General features: G+C 48.3%; 1 protein-coding gene across 5 annotated transcripts in view; it reads left to right on the top strand.

The window, feature by feature from the left end:
* Positions 1-20,443, top strand: part of LOC139334984 (IQ motif and SEC7 domain-containing protein 1-like) — a 126,078-nt gene that overhangs the window by 98,251 nt on the left and 7,384 nt on the right. For 4 of the 5 annotated variants that reach the window (XM_070968312.1, XM_070968313.1, XM_070968314.1 and 1 more), the window contains 12 exons: positions 7,601-7,769; positions 7,930-8,097; positions 9,617-9,790; positions 9,928-10,023; positions 10,806-11,437; positions 11,740-12,684; positions 13,126-13,284; positions 13,366-13,488; positions 13,593-13,759; positions 14,642-14,781; positions 16,271-16,396; positions 17,699-17,798. In XM_070968312.1, coding sequence (XP_070824413.1) covers positions 7,601-7,769; positions 7,930-8,097; positions 9,617-9,790; positions 9,928-10,023; positions 10,806-11,437; positions 11,740-12,684; positions 13,126-13,284; positions 13,366-13,488; positions 13,593-13,759; positions 14,642-14,781; positions 16,271-16,396; positions 17,699-17,798 — 2,999 coding nt within the window. Of the gene's footprint in view, positions 1-3,694; positions 3,752-7,600; positions 7,770-7,929; positions 8,098-9,616; positions 9,791-9,927; positions 10,024-10,805; positions 11,438-11,739; positions 12,685-13,125; positions 13,285-13,365; positions 13,489-13,592; positions 13,760-14,641; positions 14,782-16,270; positions 16,397-17,698; positions 17,799-20,443 lie in introns of those variants that run through there. The other variant, XM_070968316.1, reaches the window with a different exon arrangement.

Here is a 20,443-nt window from a genome sequence, read left to right as displayed (position 1 = left end):
AGCTCAGCGTAATGACACTGAAGCTCAGAGGAGCTTTGATTCCATTTAAGACCTGTGTGGTGGAGTTGGTCTGTCGTGTTGTGCCTCATCGTTTCCACATTTGGACTGAACGGCAGTTGACCTAAAATCCACCTCATTGATTTTATGAGTTGGAATCAAACAGATTTAAGTCGCATTCATTGCGTTGAAATATTACTGTGGAAGAGCTGTTTTCTTCATCATTTTACAGGTTTGTGAGGAACGTCTGTGCGTGGAACAGAAAGGCTGTAAATCAGCTGACGTCTTTGAGCTCTCAGGGAGGAGAGTTTGGAGACCAGGGTCCTTTAATCCAAGCTGAAGAAAGCAGGTAACGAGGAACACCGTGTGCTTTCATGGACGATCGCAGCCTGAGATCAAGATCTGAGGTGAACTCCTCTGCTGCTGGATTACATCACCGCACTGAGACGCTCTGCTCGTGTCACATGACATCACGCCTGACTCACGCACCATGTTGCATGCTGGCAGTGAAGTGCTGCTTGTATCTGTGCTGGAGGGGTTCACATGAGAGTCCATCTCGTCTGCGTGTCGTCCACCAAAACACTGAGCGTTTGAGCAGGACTTGCAGAGGCTACATCACTTCTGAAGCCGTGGAGAAGGCACAGAGTCGACCTGAGAAGAAGCCCTGATGACAGTGTGAAAGCAGTGAAAGCACCGTCACCGTAATAATGTAATAATAATAATAAATTCCATTTGTACAGATTCTGCAGCCAATGAGTACAACTGATTATAGATTATAGATGTATGACAGCCCTCCTCAGCAGAAGAGAGTCAAAACCCACACAAATGACCAACCAATGAATGAAAGAGCTGTGGACACTGTGGACAGTCTTGACACTTTGGACACTGTGGACACTGTAGACAATGTGGACATTGTGGACACTGTAAACACTCTTGACACCGCAGACACTGTGGACACTGTGGACAGTCTTGACACTGTGGACACTGTGCGTCAAACAGTACGAGGCCACAGAAATGGAACAGCTGACACTTTAACAGCAGAATCAAACGTCAGCTCAGAGACGTTTAAACGCTGTAAACACACATAAAGCAAAGAGAGCTGCACACTTTGTACACACACACACACCACTCAGTCCACTCAGCCTGTCCGTCCCAGTATAACCAGTCAGTCCTCACACCCCTCACTGAAGGAAGAAGTTCCTCCTCACTGTTGCAAACGTTGGAATCGCCTCTGGAGGATCAGCTGTGAGCGTTTTAGCATTAGCTTTGAGCCAAACCCAGCATGCAACAATGTGGGTGTGTTGGATTTGTGTCTCTGAGCGTGCGTGCCGGGCGGTGCACTAAATCAGTGATAGATTTAGATAGGTGTGTTTTTTTAACTGTGCTAAGATACCTGGACTGCAGATATCCATATAAATCCCGTCCCGCTCTCGTGATGAACAGCGAAATCCTGAAATCTCACAGGAATCATGTGACCCGCAGGATTCCCTAAAACATGTCAGCCTCTAATAAATTAATAAACTTTCAGGCATTTTCAGGCCTATTTTAAGACTTATGTTGGTCTGTATAAAAGCAATGAAAAGACCAAAACCACCAATGAGGTCGTCCGTCTCCCTTATACTGACTTCCTGTCTGTGGCTCTCAGCTTCAAGCCCATTGGCTCCTGCTGAAGATGGAAATCTGTCAGTGTTGACTGGAAAATCACAGGTTCTGCGGAAATGTCTAAATGTTGGTCGGGGGACGCTAAAAAGGACGAAGGACACAGGACCATCTGCAGAAGAGACAGACAGAGAGAGGTGGTTGTTGTGAGTAGCAGCTCGATGCCGCAGGGTTTGGTGCCATTTGGAGCCTGTTTGGACTGTCAGCAACAGAAAACACACACACATTCACACAGAAACACACACACAGAAACACACACCATTCACACACACACTCTCTCTCTCTGGTAAAACGAGGCCTGGATGAGCTGTGCCTCACTAACACACATTTCCCAGAATCCCTGTTGTGTCTCAATGTAGAGCGCTGCGAGCCTACGGGGCAGTGGAGCAGGGTGGTTGCTGGTTCCAATCCCTGGGACAATCTGTCCTCAGAGACATGAACAGAAATATCCTCCCCGTGTGATTTGATTCAGATGTTTAATCCCAGTATGTTCCTGAAGACTTAACGCTGTCCTCCAGATCTCGATGGAGACGTTTGGCAGCTTCCGGTGCTGTTAGCTGTTAGCAGTTAGCGGTTAGCTGTTAGCAGTTAGCTGTTAGCAGTTAGCAGCACTGATGCAGATTCAATGCTCCTCGTCCCTCCACACAGATCTGATGGAGGTCTTCTTCCTCTGTGGACTGACAGGTCACTCACTGATTGGACATCCTCAGCTCCATGGACACACGGACATGGATCAGTGCATGAGCTCACCTGGCCACAGGTGGCGTTCCAGACCCAGACCACCTCCTCCGGAGGGTCAAGCGCTGTGCTCGGATCAGCCTGAAGACTCGTATGAAGGGGTGAATGTGAGGGTCTAACTCAGCTGGTTTGAAGCGCCCTCAGAGTCCTGAACGCCATCACGCCTCTCGAGCCTCTCCATAAATAAATCTGCTCAAAATGTTGGACTGAAAAAAAGGATTACTGAGATCAGCTTTTACTCTGACCCTCCTCCACGTTTCCGGACCCCCGGAGCGGCAGCGTTTGTTCGCCTGTCAGTTAAACAGACCCCCCCCCCAACCACCGGCCTCGTCTCGCCGGGAGTCGCTGCCTGTTCTGTCACATCGCTGCGCCCTCACTTCCTGTTTGTCCTGGCTGTTGTTACATCCAGCGTGGCCTCGCAGGCTGTGGGACATGCTCGCAGCTTGGCGGCTCTCAGGAGCTTCACTTCCTTCCTGTTCTCCAGACTTCAGCGTTTAGCAGTGTTGACACTGAGACTGAGACCTGCCTGTGTGACTAACGCAGGACGCTGCTGCACGCTGCCGTCCTTCACGCTTTACCGAGTGTTTTTAGCTTAAATGGAGCTTTTTTTGATGCTATAAATACAACCCGGCTTTCAAATTCAAACGTTTTTTCTGTATTTTACCACATTCACGCTCACACATTTACAGATGATGCTAAACACAGTTCAGCACAGCTGGAAAATCCACCTGCACGCCGTCTCTGAGCTCGAGGATCCGCAGGAGGAAGAGGAGGGATAAACGGACTAAATATCGACGTGAGGAGGAGAGAGCGGCTCCTCGTGCCGCGATGATGTGGAGGTGTTCCCTCGAATCGATGCGAGGAGAATATTTTGAGACTCGTCTCCTTGTGGGCAGCTGGCTGACTCAGTGGCCGCCTGTCTTTGTGTTCCGGGTCTGTCGGTGGACTCGGTGTGGTGGGAGGACACGGCCGTCTGAGTCCATGTGGGCGCATCAGTGTGTGTCTGTGTTGTTTGTGCAGAGACACTGCGTGGCTGTGACACTGTAACCCACATAAATCAGATAGATTTCTAATCAGGGCCTGTGTGTGTGTGTGTGTGTGTGTGTGTGTGTGTGTGTGTGTGTGTGTGTGTGTGTGTGTGTGTGTGTGTGTGTGTGTGTGTGTGTGTGTGTGTGTGTGTTGTTAGTTACCGCCCCTGGCTCTGGATGCAGCATGACAAACAGAAAGAGGTGTGTGTTTTTCAGTCTGTGTGTGTGTGTGTGTGTGTGTGTGTGTGTGTGTGTGTGTGTGTCCTCTCTCTTGGACTCATGTGGTTTCACAGGAACAACAAGCTGCTGAGCAGAGCTGAGGTTTACATGTGAGTGTCGTTGTGTGTGTGTGTGTGTGTGTGCGTGTGTGCGTGTGTGCGTGTGTGTGTGTGTGTGTGTGTGTGTGTCTGTTTGCTGTGTGTTGTGCTGTGGTTGTGAATCAGAATCAGAAAAAACTTTATTGCCAAGTACGATTTTACACATACGAGGAATTTGCTTTGGTGAGGTTGGCGCATGACACATCTACTAAAAAGAAGCTGTTAGAAAAGTAAAAATATAAACAACAATATAAATATATGTACACAAGTCTGTTTTTTTCTTTTGTTTTTTTCAGGAAAGTCCGTTTTTTCAAAAGGAAGTGTGTTAGTGATTGTGCAGGTGTGTGTTGAGTGTTACACATGCAGACTAATGCAGCCTGTTTCCAGTTTGCTCCACCTCACGGTGGCGTTGGACAGTTTGCGTAATGCTAATGCTAGCGTGCTTTTCGTCATAGTGATTGTCATTATTTTATATCTAAAATATTATTTAATGACTGCAGCAAAGCTCGGTTAACATGTACATCCAGCATCACGTGGTCGTCTTCTACCAAGTCCTATTGGCTAACCGAAACAACACAAGTGCTGCTCGCAGGTGGGAATGCCTGTTGTTGCTGCCCTCTGGTGGTTGGGAGTATTAATAGCTCCTATCATGCAGTGATTGATGAAGTATGACAGTTGTCTCGTCCCACATTGTGCTGCAGCAACACTGAAGATGAAAAGTACGACAACTGCTGTTTTCCCTTGTAGCTAATTACTTTTATCTGCACTGTTTGCTCAAATTATCCAGTTACTTTTGAGAGTAACTAGTAACTAATTACTATTTTTCACTTGTTTGTATTTTATTCCTGTGGAAGTACACTGAGTGCGTTCCTCCACTTTGTCCTGAATGTAGTATTTGCAGTATTTGTATGCAGCTGTCAGTTCCCCGGTTTCCCATCAGGCCACTTTATGTGCAATATTTTTGGCGTATTATTAAATAGCAGTAACAGAGTTTCACCAGCTCTCATATAAGCTGCTTCTAACGTGTACTGAACCACCTGGACACCTTTTCCTGAAGAAGTGATTTTTGAAATAGTGCGACCCTCTGTGCTCATCTTTAAGTCAGAAGCAAACTCACCCTCAGGTTCTGTCTCCAGTGAGGATTTACTGCCTTCCTATCGTTGATATTTGGACTGTTGGTCGGACAGACGTTATCTTTGGCTGTATCATAATGTTTTAAGATTAATGGAAAAATAAGAGGCTCATTACTCGATACAGACCTCAGTCATTACCTGCGGCTCGGAGGCAGAGCATGTGTGTGAAAGCAGAAGTCAGACTTTGGTTAAATCAGATCTCACTGATGGAAGTGTTTTGCCCCTGAGATGATTTCAGCTGGAATGGAATAAATTATGATGTGAATGCAGGATATTTGCAGCAGAAACGTTTGGCAGCGGCGCTGACGGCGGAGCTTTCAGGTGAGTCATGTGGCGGCGGGCAGGAAGCGTGAGCAGATCACCAGTGGCTTAAGTGCACAGCCAGAATTAAAAGGGTGCGTTTGATTGATGTTTCAGTGAGATGAGTCTGCAGCGCGAGTGCAGCAGCAGCAGCTGAGTCGGTACATTAATGAGCGTCAACAGTAAGTGATGTGTTTTATGTTGAGCGTCAGATGTCATCGAGTCCAGGATGTTGATTTCGTTAGAGATGGATGGATGGGTTTTATTTTGAACCCTATGTGTTATTATCTGTTTTATTCAGCCTGGAAAAACATAAAGTTTCCATTTCCAGCCCTCAGTCGTGTCTGCAGGTTTAGCAGCCTGTAGACAAAACTCAGGGCTGAAATGAAACTTTCATTGTGGCACCGCTGCACTGCTCATTAAGCTCAGTGCTCTGAACACACAGCGATAACTGAACAGATCCTCTCTCGTCTGGACTCTGAGAGCCAGAGAGCGACGTTCAGAGACTTCAAGAAGGAAATCAGTGTGAAATTATAAACAAACGACTGCTAGCAAGAGCAGCGCTGAAGGCTAACAGCGCAGACGGAGACTTTCAGGAAGGAGAATCTGACACATGACCGTTTCCTCACGTCAGGGTCACCTGAAGTTTGCTGCGTGACCTGCCAGAGGAGGCTGCCAGCGTGGTGCTCAGTGCACGGCCGGGGTATAAATCAAACACACCTCACCTCAGCTCAACCCCGGTGCTGGCTCAGCCTCAGCTGGCCAGGAGAGGAGAGAAGAGGAAGGAAAAGGGAGTATAAGACAAAAGAGAGGAGGAAAAGAGGGAAGGAAAGAAGGCGAGAGTGTGTAAAAAAGTAAAGGAAAAGGAGAGTGAGAAGGAGAGAAGAGGAGAGAGCAGGAGCGAGGGAAGGAAAGTGCAGAATATGCAAAAAAAAAGTCAAAGTTCAGGGTGGGAAGGAGAAGAGCAGAGGAGGTAATGACAGGAGAGGAAGAGGAGGTGGGGGGGGGAGGACAGGAGAGAGGACCAAATCAGAGGAGGAAAACAAATAAGAGGTTAGACAGGAGGAGAGGAAAGAGGAGAGGTGAACAAATGATGAGGAGAGCAGAAAGAAAGGAGATTAATTACATTAAAGAGGGAGAGGAAATAGGAGGTCAGACATGTAGAGAGAAAAATGAGAAGGGAGTGAAGGATGGAGGAAGAGCAGCGGAGATGGAGGTAAGAAGGAGCAGCAGAGGGAAGGAGGTGGAGAAGGAGGAGAGACAAAATGATGGAGAGATGGAGGGGAAAAGGAGGAAGGAGGCAGAGGAAGATAGAGAAGAGAAGAATGATGATGATGACGAGGATGAGAAGAAAAGAGTTAGCAATTATCTAGAGTACCTTCGTCTTTACTGCAGAGCCTCACTGGGATTTATGTGTGTGTGTGTGTGTGTGTGTGTGTGTGTGTGTGTGTGTGTGTGTGTGTGTGTGTGTGTGTGTGTGTGTGTGTGTGTGTGTGTGAGAGAGAGAGTGAGTGAGAATTTAATACATCCACGTTTAGGGATGTAAACGCCACATCATTCCAGAATTAGCTTCTTCTTCTTCATCCTTCTCTTTCAGAAACACACACACACACACACACACACGCACACACGCACACACACACATCCATTGTCTCCCACACACTCGTGCTGGGTCTCTCACAAACGCAACACACTGTACACCCACACATACACTGTACTCACCCCCACACAGAGACACACACACACTCCTGTTAGCCATGAGTCACCGTCATGTGACTGTGTGACTGTGTGACTGTGTGTGTGTGTGTGTGTGTGTGTGTGTGTGTGTGTGTGTGTGTGTGTGTGTGTGTGTGTGTGTGTGTGTGTGTGTGTGTGAGCTTGGCAGTGCCCACATTAGCTTCAGTGCCAGCTTCATGGGTGTCTTAGATTAACACTGAAAAGGCCCTTTGATGACACACACACACACACACACACACACGCACGCACACACACACACACACACACTGGTGTCGTCACACAGATTCCTCTCCTTGATTCATCAATTCATTTATTGATCGTCCATCAGTCGTGTTGTTTCCTGTCAGCAGTGGTCTGTGTGGGCGGGGTGTTTCAGTTGAACCAGTGATCAGTGATCTCATTGGTTGTCCAACTGTTACCTGACCAGAGTGATGCAGAGCTGGTCTGGTTTACTTTGTTCCACTTTAGACTGGTTTGGTCCAGCTGGTCAGTCTGGTTTAGTGCAGTTTGATCCAGTTTCCTCTGGTTTGTTCGAGTCTTGTTTCCTCTGCTTTACTTCGGTTTGGTTTAGTCGTTTAACTCTTAATTATGTTTTTCTCTTTCCGTTTCTTGAGCGTTCTGTCTCAGTTCATTTCAGTTCAAGCTTTCCTGGAAATAAACGTGTGATTTGACCCGATGATCTCTCTCGCAGCGTGGAGGGCGACCCTCAGTGTCCGGAGGCGCTCACTTTCTCTGACTCGTCCTTCGGCCATCCGCCTCCCTTCCACCGCTACAGCAACAGCCCCCTCTCCAGCCCCTGTGACCCCTACGGCTCTGCCTCCACCAGCGGCCCCCTGGGAGCCTCCCACACACACACACAGGTACACACACCTGGTCTGCAGCCTTTAAAATCATCTGTGTGGAGCATCTGAAGCGTCATGTGACAGGAAGCACCACCATGTTGAAAATCAGTGAGTGAAGCTTGAATCGCGCTTCAGCTGCATCGCTCTCATTGCAGCTCACTGTCTCCTCCTCTTCCAGGGTAGCTCCCCCATCTCTCCCCCCAGCCCGGCGAGCCTCGCCTGGGCTCAGCGCAGCCGACACCAGCCGGCCAGCCTGGCGCTCCGCAAGCAAGAGGAGGAGGAGAGCAAACGCTGCAAGGCTCTATCTGACAGCTATGAGCTCTCTACAGACCTCCAGGACAAGAAGGTACGTCAGACTTTAGACTTTAGACTTCAGACTTTAGACTTTAGACTTCAGACTTTAGACTTCAGACTTTAGACTTCAGACTTCAGACTTCAGACTTCAGACTTCAGACTTCAGACTTTAAACTTCAGACTTTAGACTTAGACTTCAGACTTCAGACTTCAGACTTTAGACTTTAGACTTTAGACTTCAGACTTTAGACTTCAGACTTTCCCATTTTGGGAAATTATTTGCATTATTTGCAATTTGTTGCAGTAGCAATTAAACATACAGATGACCATTGAATGTGTACAGGAATATTTTTTAAAAAGTAACAAAAAATATAGACAGGAATAACAGCAGTGAGTTTAACTAAATATATAGTTATATAATATGTATCATTTTATATATTATATATATAATAAATATTATATATTATTATAATAATATAAGAAAAGTACAATATAACTAAGGATATAAACAAGTATTTACATTAAAAAATTGGGCAGTTTGAGATGAATAATAAACCTGTGGCTGTGCCTCAGGACGTAGAGCGGAATGATCGGAGCCTCCTCAGTCCGCTCATCCCCTTCTTATGCACAGCGTTGATGTTAGTTTTCCAGCTCAGTCTGTTGTCCAGGTGCACTCAGGTAGCACAGCCAAAAACATCAGGACCCTCCCCAAACCTGGACGTCTCTGAGGAGCTTTTCACACAGTCGTATCTGTTACACTCTGAGTCGAGCGCAGCCTTTTCAAACAAAGCAACACACACCAGCAGCGCACGATGCACGTCAACACACCCACAGCGACTGTTCACACACACATCGCCGGGGGCTGATTCTCAGTGACGTGTCGGGATGCGGCCGTCCTGTTAACAGCATCTCTGCGCTCCAGCGCGGTTTCATCACGTTTGATTCGCTCATCAGTGAATCCCAGTTTCTGTCACTCTACACTCCCTCTGTCTCAGTGTCTCCTGTCTGTGGACACCAAACTACGTGCCTCATAAGAAGTGACGCAGCTCATTGTTTCTGTTTGCAAACACTTCTGTAATCCGCCTCCAGTCGGCTGCATGTGTCGTTTTTGTCATCAAATTTTTGATTATCCACAACTTCTTCAGTGTGACATGAAGTCAGTGAAGGACGTGACAATACACCTCCATCACTTCAGTTAAAACAGCTGGAAACAAACCCAGCTGTGACCAACCATTTAGCCAAAGTTGTCTTCATGCAGGGAACGTGCTGCAAGTCCTGCCGGCAACGAGCAACGCAGCACTGATACCTGCCTGCAGGTGTGTCGGCCGTTAAATTACTGCTGCAGCTGGAAACTGTTCAGAAGTCAGTGCAGTGTGGTTTACAGAAATGATCCGCAGACATTACAGATTTGATCTGCAACAAAAACAAAAGTGATGAAAACCCATTTTTGGGGTCTTTTATACCGCTGTGGATGTTATTAATCTTTTATTCAGAGCCTGTTTTCTGTTCCACAATCAAAAGTCTCTCTGTTCTCTGATTGGTTGCCCACGTGTGACCGTGCTGCCTGATAGGTGGAGATGCTGGAGAGGAAGTACGGCGGCCAGTTTGTGTCCCGACGGGCAGCGAGGACGATCCAGACGGCGTTCAGGCAGTACCGCATGAACAAGAACTTCGAAAGGCTTCGCAGCTCCGCCTCCGAGAGCAGGATGACCCGCCGCATCATCCTGTCCAACATGAGGATGCAGGTACACACACACACACACACACACACACACACACACACACACACACACACACACTCTCACACAGTATGTACACAACACATATAAACACACAACAAAAAGCACAAATGTGCGCGTTTCTCTCTTCTTATTTGGTCCAGTACTCGTTCGATGAGCGCCAGCCGCAGGGTCAGGGGTCAGCAGGTCAGCAGGGGTCAGACGACACAGGAGACATGGACGACTCCTTCTCTAAGCAGGTGAGCAAGTTTGTCTCCTTCTCAGCATACAATGCCAACATCAGTGAAACACCAGTGAAAGACCAGCATTAGTGGTGTTTGACTGTCAGTTCTCAGGTAAAAGTTGGTTTTCAGGTGATGCTGTCAGTAAAAGTCAACACTTCCTGCAGAGATGAGCCTCCTTACGGGCTTTTTCTGCAGCTTTCACCTGCATCTCACAGTCTTCCTCGCCAGATGAAGATAGCTCAGCTGCTATAATGTGAAAGCTTTTAGTCATGACGTTTCATGCTGAGGCCACATGATGACAGCTGAGCAAACTCTGACTGTGAGATGTAGGTAACGACTCCAGAGCAAAGCCAGCCAGTGGACCTTCGCCCTTCTTGAAATCTTTTATTGTGAAACATCTGTGCAGGAAGTGTTGAGTTCCAGTGATGGACAGCAAATAAAAGTGACTGGAATTAATTTGAATCATGAGAACAACATTCCATTAAAAAGAGAAACTCTTTCAGAGTGGTGAGTATGACATGACTCTGCTGTTGCACTGATGGAATTCGTGCTGTGAAATTGGACATTGTCCTGCATCAAATCAATATAAAATGGAGGAGTTTTGAGTTTAGATTCATTAAAAACAGATTAAGGAAAGAGCAGACCAGAAAACTCCTCCTAAAGACCCCTAAATTAAAAATGATTACATACAAAAAGAGGGGAAATTAGAAAAAAGGCCTGTCTCAAATAAAGGCCTGGTTCCATTTGCAGCTGAGAGTGTCCAACATGTCCACGTGTCTGTCTCTGATGGACTGCAGGTTAAGTCTTTGGCCGACTCCATGGACGACTCCCTCACCTGCCAGTCCGGTCGTGAAGACTCACAGGAAGCGGGAGGAGAGGGAGAGGAGGACGACGAGGAGGATGAGGAGGGAGATGAAGAAGAGGAAGAGGAGGAGGAGGAAGGGGAGGAGGATGAGGAGGAGGACGAGGAGGAAGATTACAGGGAGTGTGCATGGCGCAATACCAACCCTTCGTCCCGGCGCTTGGTGGGCCGTGTGGGAGGAGTTGGGGGGAGAGAAGGTGTGGGAGGAGGTGCCGCCATGCACGAGGACAGCACTGCCACCTCCTTCAGCGATGTCACCCTCTACATGGACGAAGGCTGCCTCCCCTCCTCGCCGCTCTCCCGCCCACCATCCTCGCCACTCTCCCGCCCTGCTTCCAGCTCTGACACGGAGTACTGGGGGGGGGGGGGAGGCGTCGGTCCAGGGGGGAGGGAGGACAGCAGAGAGACGGAGGGAGGCAGCATCGCCAGCCGGAGGAGCAGCACCCCCTGCACGGAGTGTCGAGGGGAGTACAGAGGGAGGGCAGGAGGAGGAGGAGGCGGAGGAGGACACCTCCCTGTCCTAACTATTGAACCACCCAGTGACAGCTCAGTGGACATGAGTGACAGGTCAGCACAGCCAATCACAGAGCTTCTAGCATGCTAGTCTACCAGCCGCAGTCAGTCACAGTCACTCTCTCAGCTAACTAGCTTGCTAACTGTCAGCTAAGAGGAATATTTTTTAAAAGTTCACACATTTTATTCATTCAAGACACAAATTAGTGCCATCGACTCTTGCTTTGTTGTCTTCTTTTGCGGAGCAGTTCGTCCTCCTAGTTCCTGTCAGATTTTAAGTATTTCAATAGTTTGATTTTGTTTGTTTTCACCTCATCTGGAATCTTTAACGTCAGCGTTGGTGTTCAAATCTTCAGGTCGGAGCGAGGCTCCATCGGACGCCTGGTGTACGAACAGGAGCCGTCAGGAGTCGAGCGAGGAGGAGGAGAGAGGAGGGGTGGAGGAGGTGAAGGAGAGAGTGGAGAGGATGAGCGAGGAGGAGGAGGAGGCGGAGGAGGAAGCAGCGAAGCCGACTCTCCGCAGGGAACCATCAAACACAAACCAAATGGCCGCTCGGTCGCCACGGCGCAGGGACAGACTCGCAGTCCCGCCAGCGTCCCCTTACCGATGCCTTCAGCCCGGACCCTGCCCTCACACCCGCTCCCTCAACCGCTTCAACACACCCACTCACACCCCCACCCCCACCCCCACCCCCACCCCCACCCCCACCCTCACCCATCGCCCATCCCTCACCTGCCCACCATCCTCCACCACCACCCACAGTACAGCCAGCCGCACATCATGCACATGCACCACATGCACGGCGGCAGCCCCTACATCCAGCACTTCGCCCAGCACCACTACCACCACCTGCACCACCAACACCACCTCCCCCATGTTTACCCAGAACCCCCCTCTTCCCCACTGCCCTCCCCTGTCCCACCGCTCACACCTCTCTCACCGCTGCCGCCGCTCACGCCCTCGCCGCTGTCCTCCTCCTCGTCCTCTGCGCTCCAAAACATGGAGGCCCAGCAGCAGCACCACGCCCACCACCCCCACCTCCACCACCACCATCTGCTCTGCTCGGACGGAGACAACGAGAGCGTCAACTCCACCACCACCAACTCCAACGATGACACGACAGTCAACAACTGCAGCTCCGGCTCCTCGTCGCGAGACAGCCTGCGGGAGCCAATCGGAGGAGCCACGCTGGGGAAACAGACCTATCAGAGAGAGAGCCGCCACAGCTGGGACTCACCCGCCTTTAACAACGATGTGGTGCAGCGGCGGCAGTACCGCATCGGACTCAACCTGTTCAACAAGTACGTGTTTAGACACCCGAGCAATAATCAATAATCATTGACCAATAGGAACGCAGAGCGCTCTTCAGCTTCAGTGACCACCGACAGCTTCGCCTCGCTCTCGACTGATAATCACGATTACATTTCAGTTTCGTTCCTCTCCTCGCTTCAGCTCTCCTTCATCAAAGTCTGGCTGAGATGTTTGTCATATTAACTTGTTTTGAAATGTTAGACCAGCTTCTGTCCTGCGAATCAATCACAGTCAACACGCTAAGCTAAGTTAAGTTAAGAGGCAAACTTATCTGATGCAGTTGTTTGGTAATGCTGTGTGAAATCCTGTTCAGCACTCCTTCATAGGAGGAGCAAAGATGGCAGCATCCCCGAAACAAAATGAAAGAAATAAGTGAGGAAACCGAAAAAAAACAACCAGATTTAACTTTAAACGTGTCGTATCGTCCACAGGAAGCCGGAGAAGGGGATCCAGTACCTGATCGAGAGGGGCTTTGTCTCGGACACGCCGGTGGGCATCGCCAGGTTCATCCTGGAGAGGAAAGGTCTGAGCAGGCAGATGATCGGAGAGTTCCTGGGCAGCCGGCAGCAGTTCAACAAGGACGTCCTGGAGTGAGTACAAGACGCCACCATCGGCTTCGCTCGCGTCGGTCCTGAGTGTTGAACGCTGAGGTAACACATGTCTGTCTGCAGCTGTGTCCTGGATGAGATGGACTTCTCGGGGATGGACCTCGACGACGCTCTGAGGAAGTTCCAGGCTCAGATCAAAGTCCAGGGTGAAGCGCAGCGGGTGGAGCGGCTGGTGGAGGCCTTCAGGTACTGAACAGCTGGGCAGGTTTGGCTCTGTGGGAGGACGCGGTGAGCTGATGAGTCGTGGACCTCCTGATGGTCTGTGTCACACCTTCTCTCTCTCTCTCCAGTCAGCGGTACTGTGTTTGTAACCCGGTGCTGATCCGGCAGTTCCAGAATCCAGACACCATCTTCATCCTGGCCTTCGCCATCATCCTCCTCAACACGGACATGTACAGCCCCAACGTCAAGCCGGAGAGGAAGATGAAGCTGGAGGACTTCATCAAGAACCTGCGGGGTCAGTCAGTCCGTCGATCCTCCTGTGATCAGACGCAGAAGCAGAAGTTAAAGAGCAGAAACGCTGCAGCTCCTCATCGTCACCATCAGTCAGAGTCACTGAAAGCTGATTTCCAGCTTCAGAAACATTCAATTAACGTTCAGCTTATTTCATTTATCAGATGAGCTTTTGATTCACTGAGGGCTGTTCTGGGAAGTCATTAGCATTTCAGTGAAGCTGTCAGTGAAAACTAACTTAAAAGTATCACACCTTAGTAAATTTGATATACTTGTACTTTACTTGAGTATTTCCATTTATACTTGTACTCCAGGACAGTTCAGGGGTAGATATTGTGCGTTTTACTGCATTTAATTTATTTCATAACTTTAGTTACTTTGAAGATTAGTTTAATAATAAAATAGATAATAAATAAAAAGTAATCAACAAATAAATTCTGATGTATTATTATGGATAAAGGTTTTATTGATCCCTTGGTGAAACTCACCACCTACCCAGCGGTACATATACTACAAGTACTTTACTACCTGCAACATAAAAGTATTAATGCATCAGTAATTATGCTCCTCATTTTTACTTTTTCTGCTTTAAGTATCTCTCCATGCTAGTGTTTTTGTAATTTTACTGCAGTTTTGAATGCAGGACTTGTACCTGGAGCAGAGTATTTCTACACTGTGTGTGTATCACTGCGTTTTTCCTCTGAATCATTCTTTCTTCTGTCATCAGATGGTTATTGATCCCAAATCTAAAGGGAACATCAAATCAAACCTAAAATGCTGCTGACAGGAGGGACGTGTTTGAGTGTAACACCAGCCGGATGGCGTCAGTCAGCTTCTGTTTGTCCCACATTACATTTCACATGTGAAACCTGGTGTGCTTCCTCAGGTGTCGATAATGGTCAGGACATCCCCCGGGACCTGCTGGTGGCGATCTATGGGAGGATCCAGAAATGGGAGCTGAGGACCAACGATGACCACGTGTCTCAGGTCCAGGCAGTGGAGAGGATGGTGGTCGGCAAGAAGCCTGTAAGACCCTCCGGCACCTCAAACAAACCTTAAAATCTGCTAAATTTTGTAAGATTTAAAACTCTTTTGCACACGAGGAGCCTGAACGCACCGTCCAGACCTCGTCAGGCAGGCAGCTCGCTCAGGCTCTTAATGTTGGTGTCTCACGTAACGTCGGAGACTTTGAACGTAACACACAGACAGCAGAAGGGGAGGACGAGGCGAATGAAATAGTCGACCAATGGCAGGCTTAAGCCAGCACCCTCCTTCCTGTGAGTCAGACTGCAGAATTATACTGACAGCATCATCACAAGAGAGAAAACTAAAGCAGGCCAGACTCGCTGTCGCCCCCCGGACTTCTGCTCCAACACAGCTGGACTGACGAACTTCACATTTTCTGCTCCATCACAGAATAAAACCCGGTTTCTGCTCTCACATTTCAGCATCTCCTTGTTTACGCTCAGACTTCTCATGATTAATTAAAATTCAAACCAGAAGGTTTTGAACAAACAAAGTGCTGATAAAGTTCACAGCAGGTCGTTCTGCTGGTGGTTAAACTCATGAACTCTTCCTGTTCTGACACAGCGTGGACGTCAGTGATGACTGTGATGACTGATGACGTCTCACTAAATCTTCACCCATTCACACACACACACACACACACACACACACACACACACACACACCCTCCTGAACCCACTGTGACAGTGTTAAACATCGTTTCATTGAACCTTTCAAAGGCTTGGTACATGGAATGCTCACCATGTCTCCATACAGGGACAGGAAGTACATAACTAACAATTAACAGACTCAACATATTTTTGTTTTCTAACTTTAAAAAAGCAAATGCAAAAGAATGTGAATACTAATATCAACCAATACGTGCACGTATCTGTACATGCACTCACACCTTCATACATGCATACCTGCACACACACACACACACACACACACACACACATGCTTCTGCATACATCATATAGACGTGCTGCTGGGGTACACCAGAAGAAAACCAGAGTCCTCGGGGGGTATTATCTATCTTTATGTAATCCCAAAACCTGTCCCGGGGGGTCACCCCCTTCCCCCCATCATCATGTGTCATCATTGCACAGACCCATTCTTTCACCTGGAGTTTCTGACGCCTTCCAGTGTCTTAAAATGACTCGACAAGCTGTTGTTTTACGCACTGAAAGTGACATTTGGTTATACGAGGTAACAGAGATTCATCCCCCAGTGTTCTACACGTTTTTAACTTTTTATCTTTATCTTTATACACACACACACACATACGCGCACACACACACACACAATAGTCAAAGTGATGACTCATGCAGTAAACTTTTTTGTGTTGTTATTTATCACAGAAAATTCTTTACGTGTGAAACCAAAAGTAACCTTTGTTTCTGACTTGCATTAAAGGAATAACACTGTGTGTGTGTGTGTGTGTGTGTGTGTGCGTGCGTGCGTGCGTGCGTGCGTGCGTGCGTGCGTGTGTGCGTGCGTGTTGCAGGTGCTGTCCCTGCCTCATCGCAGGTTGGTGTGCTGCTGTCAGCTGTTTGAGGTTCCAGACCCGAACAGAGCTCAGAGGAGCGGCGTCCACCAGAGAGAAGTCTTCCTGTTCAACGACCTGCTGATGGTGATCACGCACGCTTTGTGTGTCACTGTGTGTGTGTGTGTGAAGGTGTGAGTGTGTATCGCTGGCAGTCTTTTAGCTTGTTTCACACACTCACTCCGTCCCTTTGTGTGTTTGTGTTTGTGTGTTTGGACCGCGTTTAGGTTCAGTTCTCAGAGGATTTTCTCTGGTGGGAGATAAAGTGATTGTGCGTCACCAGAGACGCTTTATCCCATAATGCCCGGACCTGTTTAATGCCGCGCTCCAGAAATGTCGAAAAGTCTGACGTCGCATTAGAGGAAATGCAAATACACGCAGACTTAAGCAGGAAACCCAGGCAGGATTTGTCAACAGGGTTTACCCGTCAGTCACGTCTGGTGTTTGTCCGTGAAGTCAGTGAGAATCTGAAAAACAAAAGGAAGTGTGTGTTTAATCAGGCGTTTCATGCTGAATCCCGATGGAACGTTTGACGGACCTGAAGAGGTCTGAACACACGTTAATGACCGTGTTTTACGTTAGCGCAGACTCAGACGTCTCCATGTATCCTGACAGTTTGTCTGTCATGATGAACCCACAGGAACAATCCAGACTCCTGGCTCTGCTTCCTGTTCCAGCCTCTCGGTTTTGGTTTTAATGGTACATTCAGTGCTGTGCTTCAGCCTGTACGCTAACACACAGACATAATACACTAATACATAATACATAAACAAACTGCTGCGATCGGCGCAGCTCTCCGAGGCTCCCGGACTCATTTAAGAGCAGCAGTAATCCAGAGTTTTATCTGTTTTCAAAGCTGCAGAGCAAACAGGAGCCGATAACAGCAAATACGACGTGTTTACATCCAGCTGAGCTCACCATCACCTGGCGGAGGATCTCTACATGCACATTCATTCATCAAAGGGAGGGAGGGCAGCCTGGAGTTCACAGGGTCAATGTTCACAAAGGTCACGTGAAGGTCAAGGCAGGCGATGTGAACCAGCTTCATGTGAAGCAGCAGCACTCCGACTGAAGCCGTCGGCTCCGATTCAGTGATTTAAAGCACGTTACAGTGACTCTGACTGAGGTTTCAGCCTGAATTCATTATTACTGGATCGTTTTTAATTCATTTACAGTGTGACGGAAACAAGTGTGTTCAGTTTATGGAGGAAAGGCGATTTTAGAAACATCTCACCTGGAAATGAACAAAAGAAACAAATGAAGATAATCAAACGTTCCCTCCTCCTTCGTCTCCTCTTCCCGTCTCTTCTCCCTCCTGCAATGACTTTTTTCTCTCCTCCTCCTCCTCCTCCTCCTCCTCCTCCTCCTCCTCCTCCTCCTCCTCCTCAGGTGACAAAGATCTTCCAGAAGAAGAAGACCTCAGTGACGTACAACTTCAGACAATCATTCCCTCTGTTGGACATGCAGGTCCACACCTTCCAGAACACCTGTAAGTCCTGCTCGCTCTCTCTCCGTCCCTCTCTCTCTCTGTCTCCGCCTCTCTCGTCCTCTCTCCGTCTCCTCTCGTCCATCTGCTCCGTCCATCTGTCTCAGCCTCTCTCCATTTTATTTTTTATCTCTCTATTTCTTTCTTGCACTTGCTCGACTCTATTTTTACCCTGCAGTCAGCGGGCCGCTGAAAGGCACGCATGCAGACACACACACACACACACACACACACACACACACATATAGATGCTAGCAGCAACTTACAGTGTGTGTCCGTGTCTCCAGAGTCTGGCGAGGACCTGACATGTCCTGTAGGTTCAGGTGTATCCTCGCTTTCTGCAGAACACACCTGTGAGGATGAACCTGCACACCAAACCAGGTGCTGAAGCGCTTAGCAGCCATTTAAAGTGACAGTAAACTCACAGCCGACACGACCAAAGCGATGCCCGGGGGTGCAGGAAGTGCTCACACGGAACCTGTGTTTGCAGGAGGCGCCTTCAGATCGGCAGCGGTCGGGTTCGTGACACCTCGAGGCTGCAGCAGGTTATTTTTGAGTCCAGGAGCTGTGAAATCCTAACGAGTGCAGCTTGTTCAAAGCACCGCGCTCGATTTTACTCTCGAAACGTGCACCAAAAATCGGAGACTCTGTCCCACTTGGAAATGTTCTCCGCAATCTGTTAATAATCACTTGGCAAAACAAGACGTTGCTTCCCTCTCCAATTACTGAAATTGCTCTGTGTCTGCCAGCCTTTTCGTTAAACGCGAGGCGCCGGCGGTGTGCAGGAGCGTCGTCGCTGCTCCGCTGAAAACACCAGCAGCTCGTTTCAAAGACGCACAGTGGAAGCATATCACAGGATTTCCTAAATATATGACTGTCAATCTGAAAACAAGGCTGCTGCTTAGCTGGATTCCTCTAAACATGACTCATTCAACCGACACATTTTTCAATAATGATGTTAACACAATCGTACACTGAGTCGTGTGTGTGTGTGTGTCTGAGCGTGTGGGTGTGTGTGGTTTCCAAGCCTCTATTTCAGCAGAGAAGAATTGGCTCTCGCTCGTGTGCGGCAGATTGGAGTTGGTGGTGTTTCAAATCTGCCTCAGCACCTGTTAACAGGCTGCCTTGCTCTGAAGAGTTCAGCTCCAAAATCACATCTCCACCATTTTCAGAAGGTGGATAAACAAACAGCCCACAGGATGACGGCTGACCTGAGGCTCAGGTCCTGTTTCAACCCCGTGAAGAGCAGCCATCAGTGATGCTGAAGCTGCCAGCACGCTCCATCAGAGCTGCTTTCAGATGCTCGATGGCCTCCATAGATTCACGTGGGTCTGGTCTTCTGTCCTGATTGGAGAAACAAATGACCAATCAGAGCTTTGCAGGTGGCCTCAGATTAGTGATAAACACAGGTGAGATTGATGCAAATGTACAGTTGATGTAAGTCAACTCAGATCCCAAAGTTTCCATGAATACCAAATCTGTCAGGCTGAGTTTTGGAGAAATGATGACTGAATGATTCAGAACATCCAGAATATTCTCATCTCACTTCACTTAGCATCAATTAAATATTTGATAAAGGGTGATAAATACATGTGGGCCTGTGATGATGTTAGAAGCTTTGGAGTGAGATGGATTTAGCATCTTTTGAGGTGCCCCTTAACGTTCCTGTAAACCCTTTAAACACTCATCACAGACACTCACTGTGCACTGACAGCTGCTGCAGCCTGAAGCAGCTTAACCTCATTTCTGGAATTTGATTGGCCGCGTGAAGCGTCTTTCAAATTGGTTTCAATTGGCTCAATCTTTACGCAAAAGAAAAGAATGAGGTACTTCCTCTGAACTCAGACTCTCATTGGCTACTGTTGGCTGTGGATGTGACATGGAAGATCCTAAGTGGCTAAGAGAGGTGTCAATCAAAAGGTCGGGCCGCGACGGCCACTTTGAGATCAACGCCTTCATGCTCACTGGAGTTATAGCAAAGAAAAGGTGTACGCATAGCACGTCTGCAGGCTAATTAGAAGAGATGAAACCGCTCTCTGTGGATTATTACAGCGTTTAGGACTCAGCGTTTGACTGGATGGACCGACTGGACCTTTGTGGGTGTTACCAGACTGTTTCTGTGTTACGGTCAGCGGACCGCTGTCAGACGTCAGTTCATCGTTTGTTTGCTGTTGTATCTGCTGTTGTGATCATATCTCACAAAGGTTTCCATCACTCGAATCACATGAGTCTTAGCTTTCTAACGATGTGTGGCGTCAGTTTGCTCATAAACGTGGCGGCTGCTTACTCAGACGTCCAGCTCGGCGTTTCTGAATGTGAAGGTGTTGAATGAAAATACTTAGAATCATTTCCACTGATGGACTCGGTCTCTTTATGAGCCTCCTCTCAGATTCTGTGCTCAAATTCAGTTTCAGCTCCGCTCAGTTCTGTTGCATCGCATCTCATTACATTGCATCAGGTTACGAGGTCAACACTGCTCAGCTGTTAGCCATTATTTGTGGGCTCGTCGGCGTCCGGGCCGACAGCGCGGTCAGCGTGGGCACTCTTTAGTTTGTTGGTTGTTTTGTTTAGCTGTTGTTGTTGTTGACAGTTCTGCCTCTCCAGTTGGAGCTAAATGGGACTTGGCAGACTGCGGTAATGACTGTGAC

This window comes from Chaetodon trifascialis, chromosome 8 (genome assembly GCF_039877785.1).
Source record: "Chaetodon trifascialis isolate fChaTrf1 chromosome 8, fChaTrf1.hap1, whole genome shotgun sequence".
In the NCBI taxonomy this organism is placed as follows: Eukaryota; Metazoa; Chordata; class Actinopteri; order Chaetodontiformes; family Chaetodontidae; genus Chaetodon; species Chaetodon trifascialis.
The sequence above is the reverse complement of the archived record's forward strand: the minus strand, read 5'-3'. Positions and strand labels throughout refer to the sequence as shown.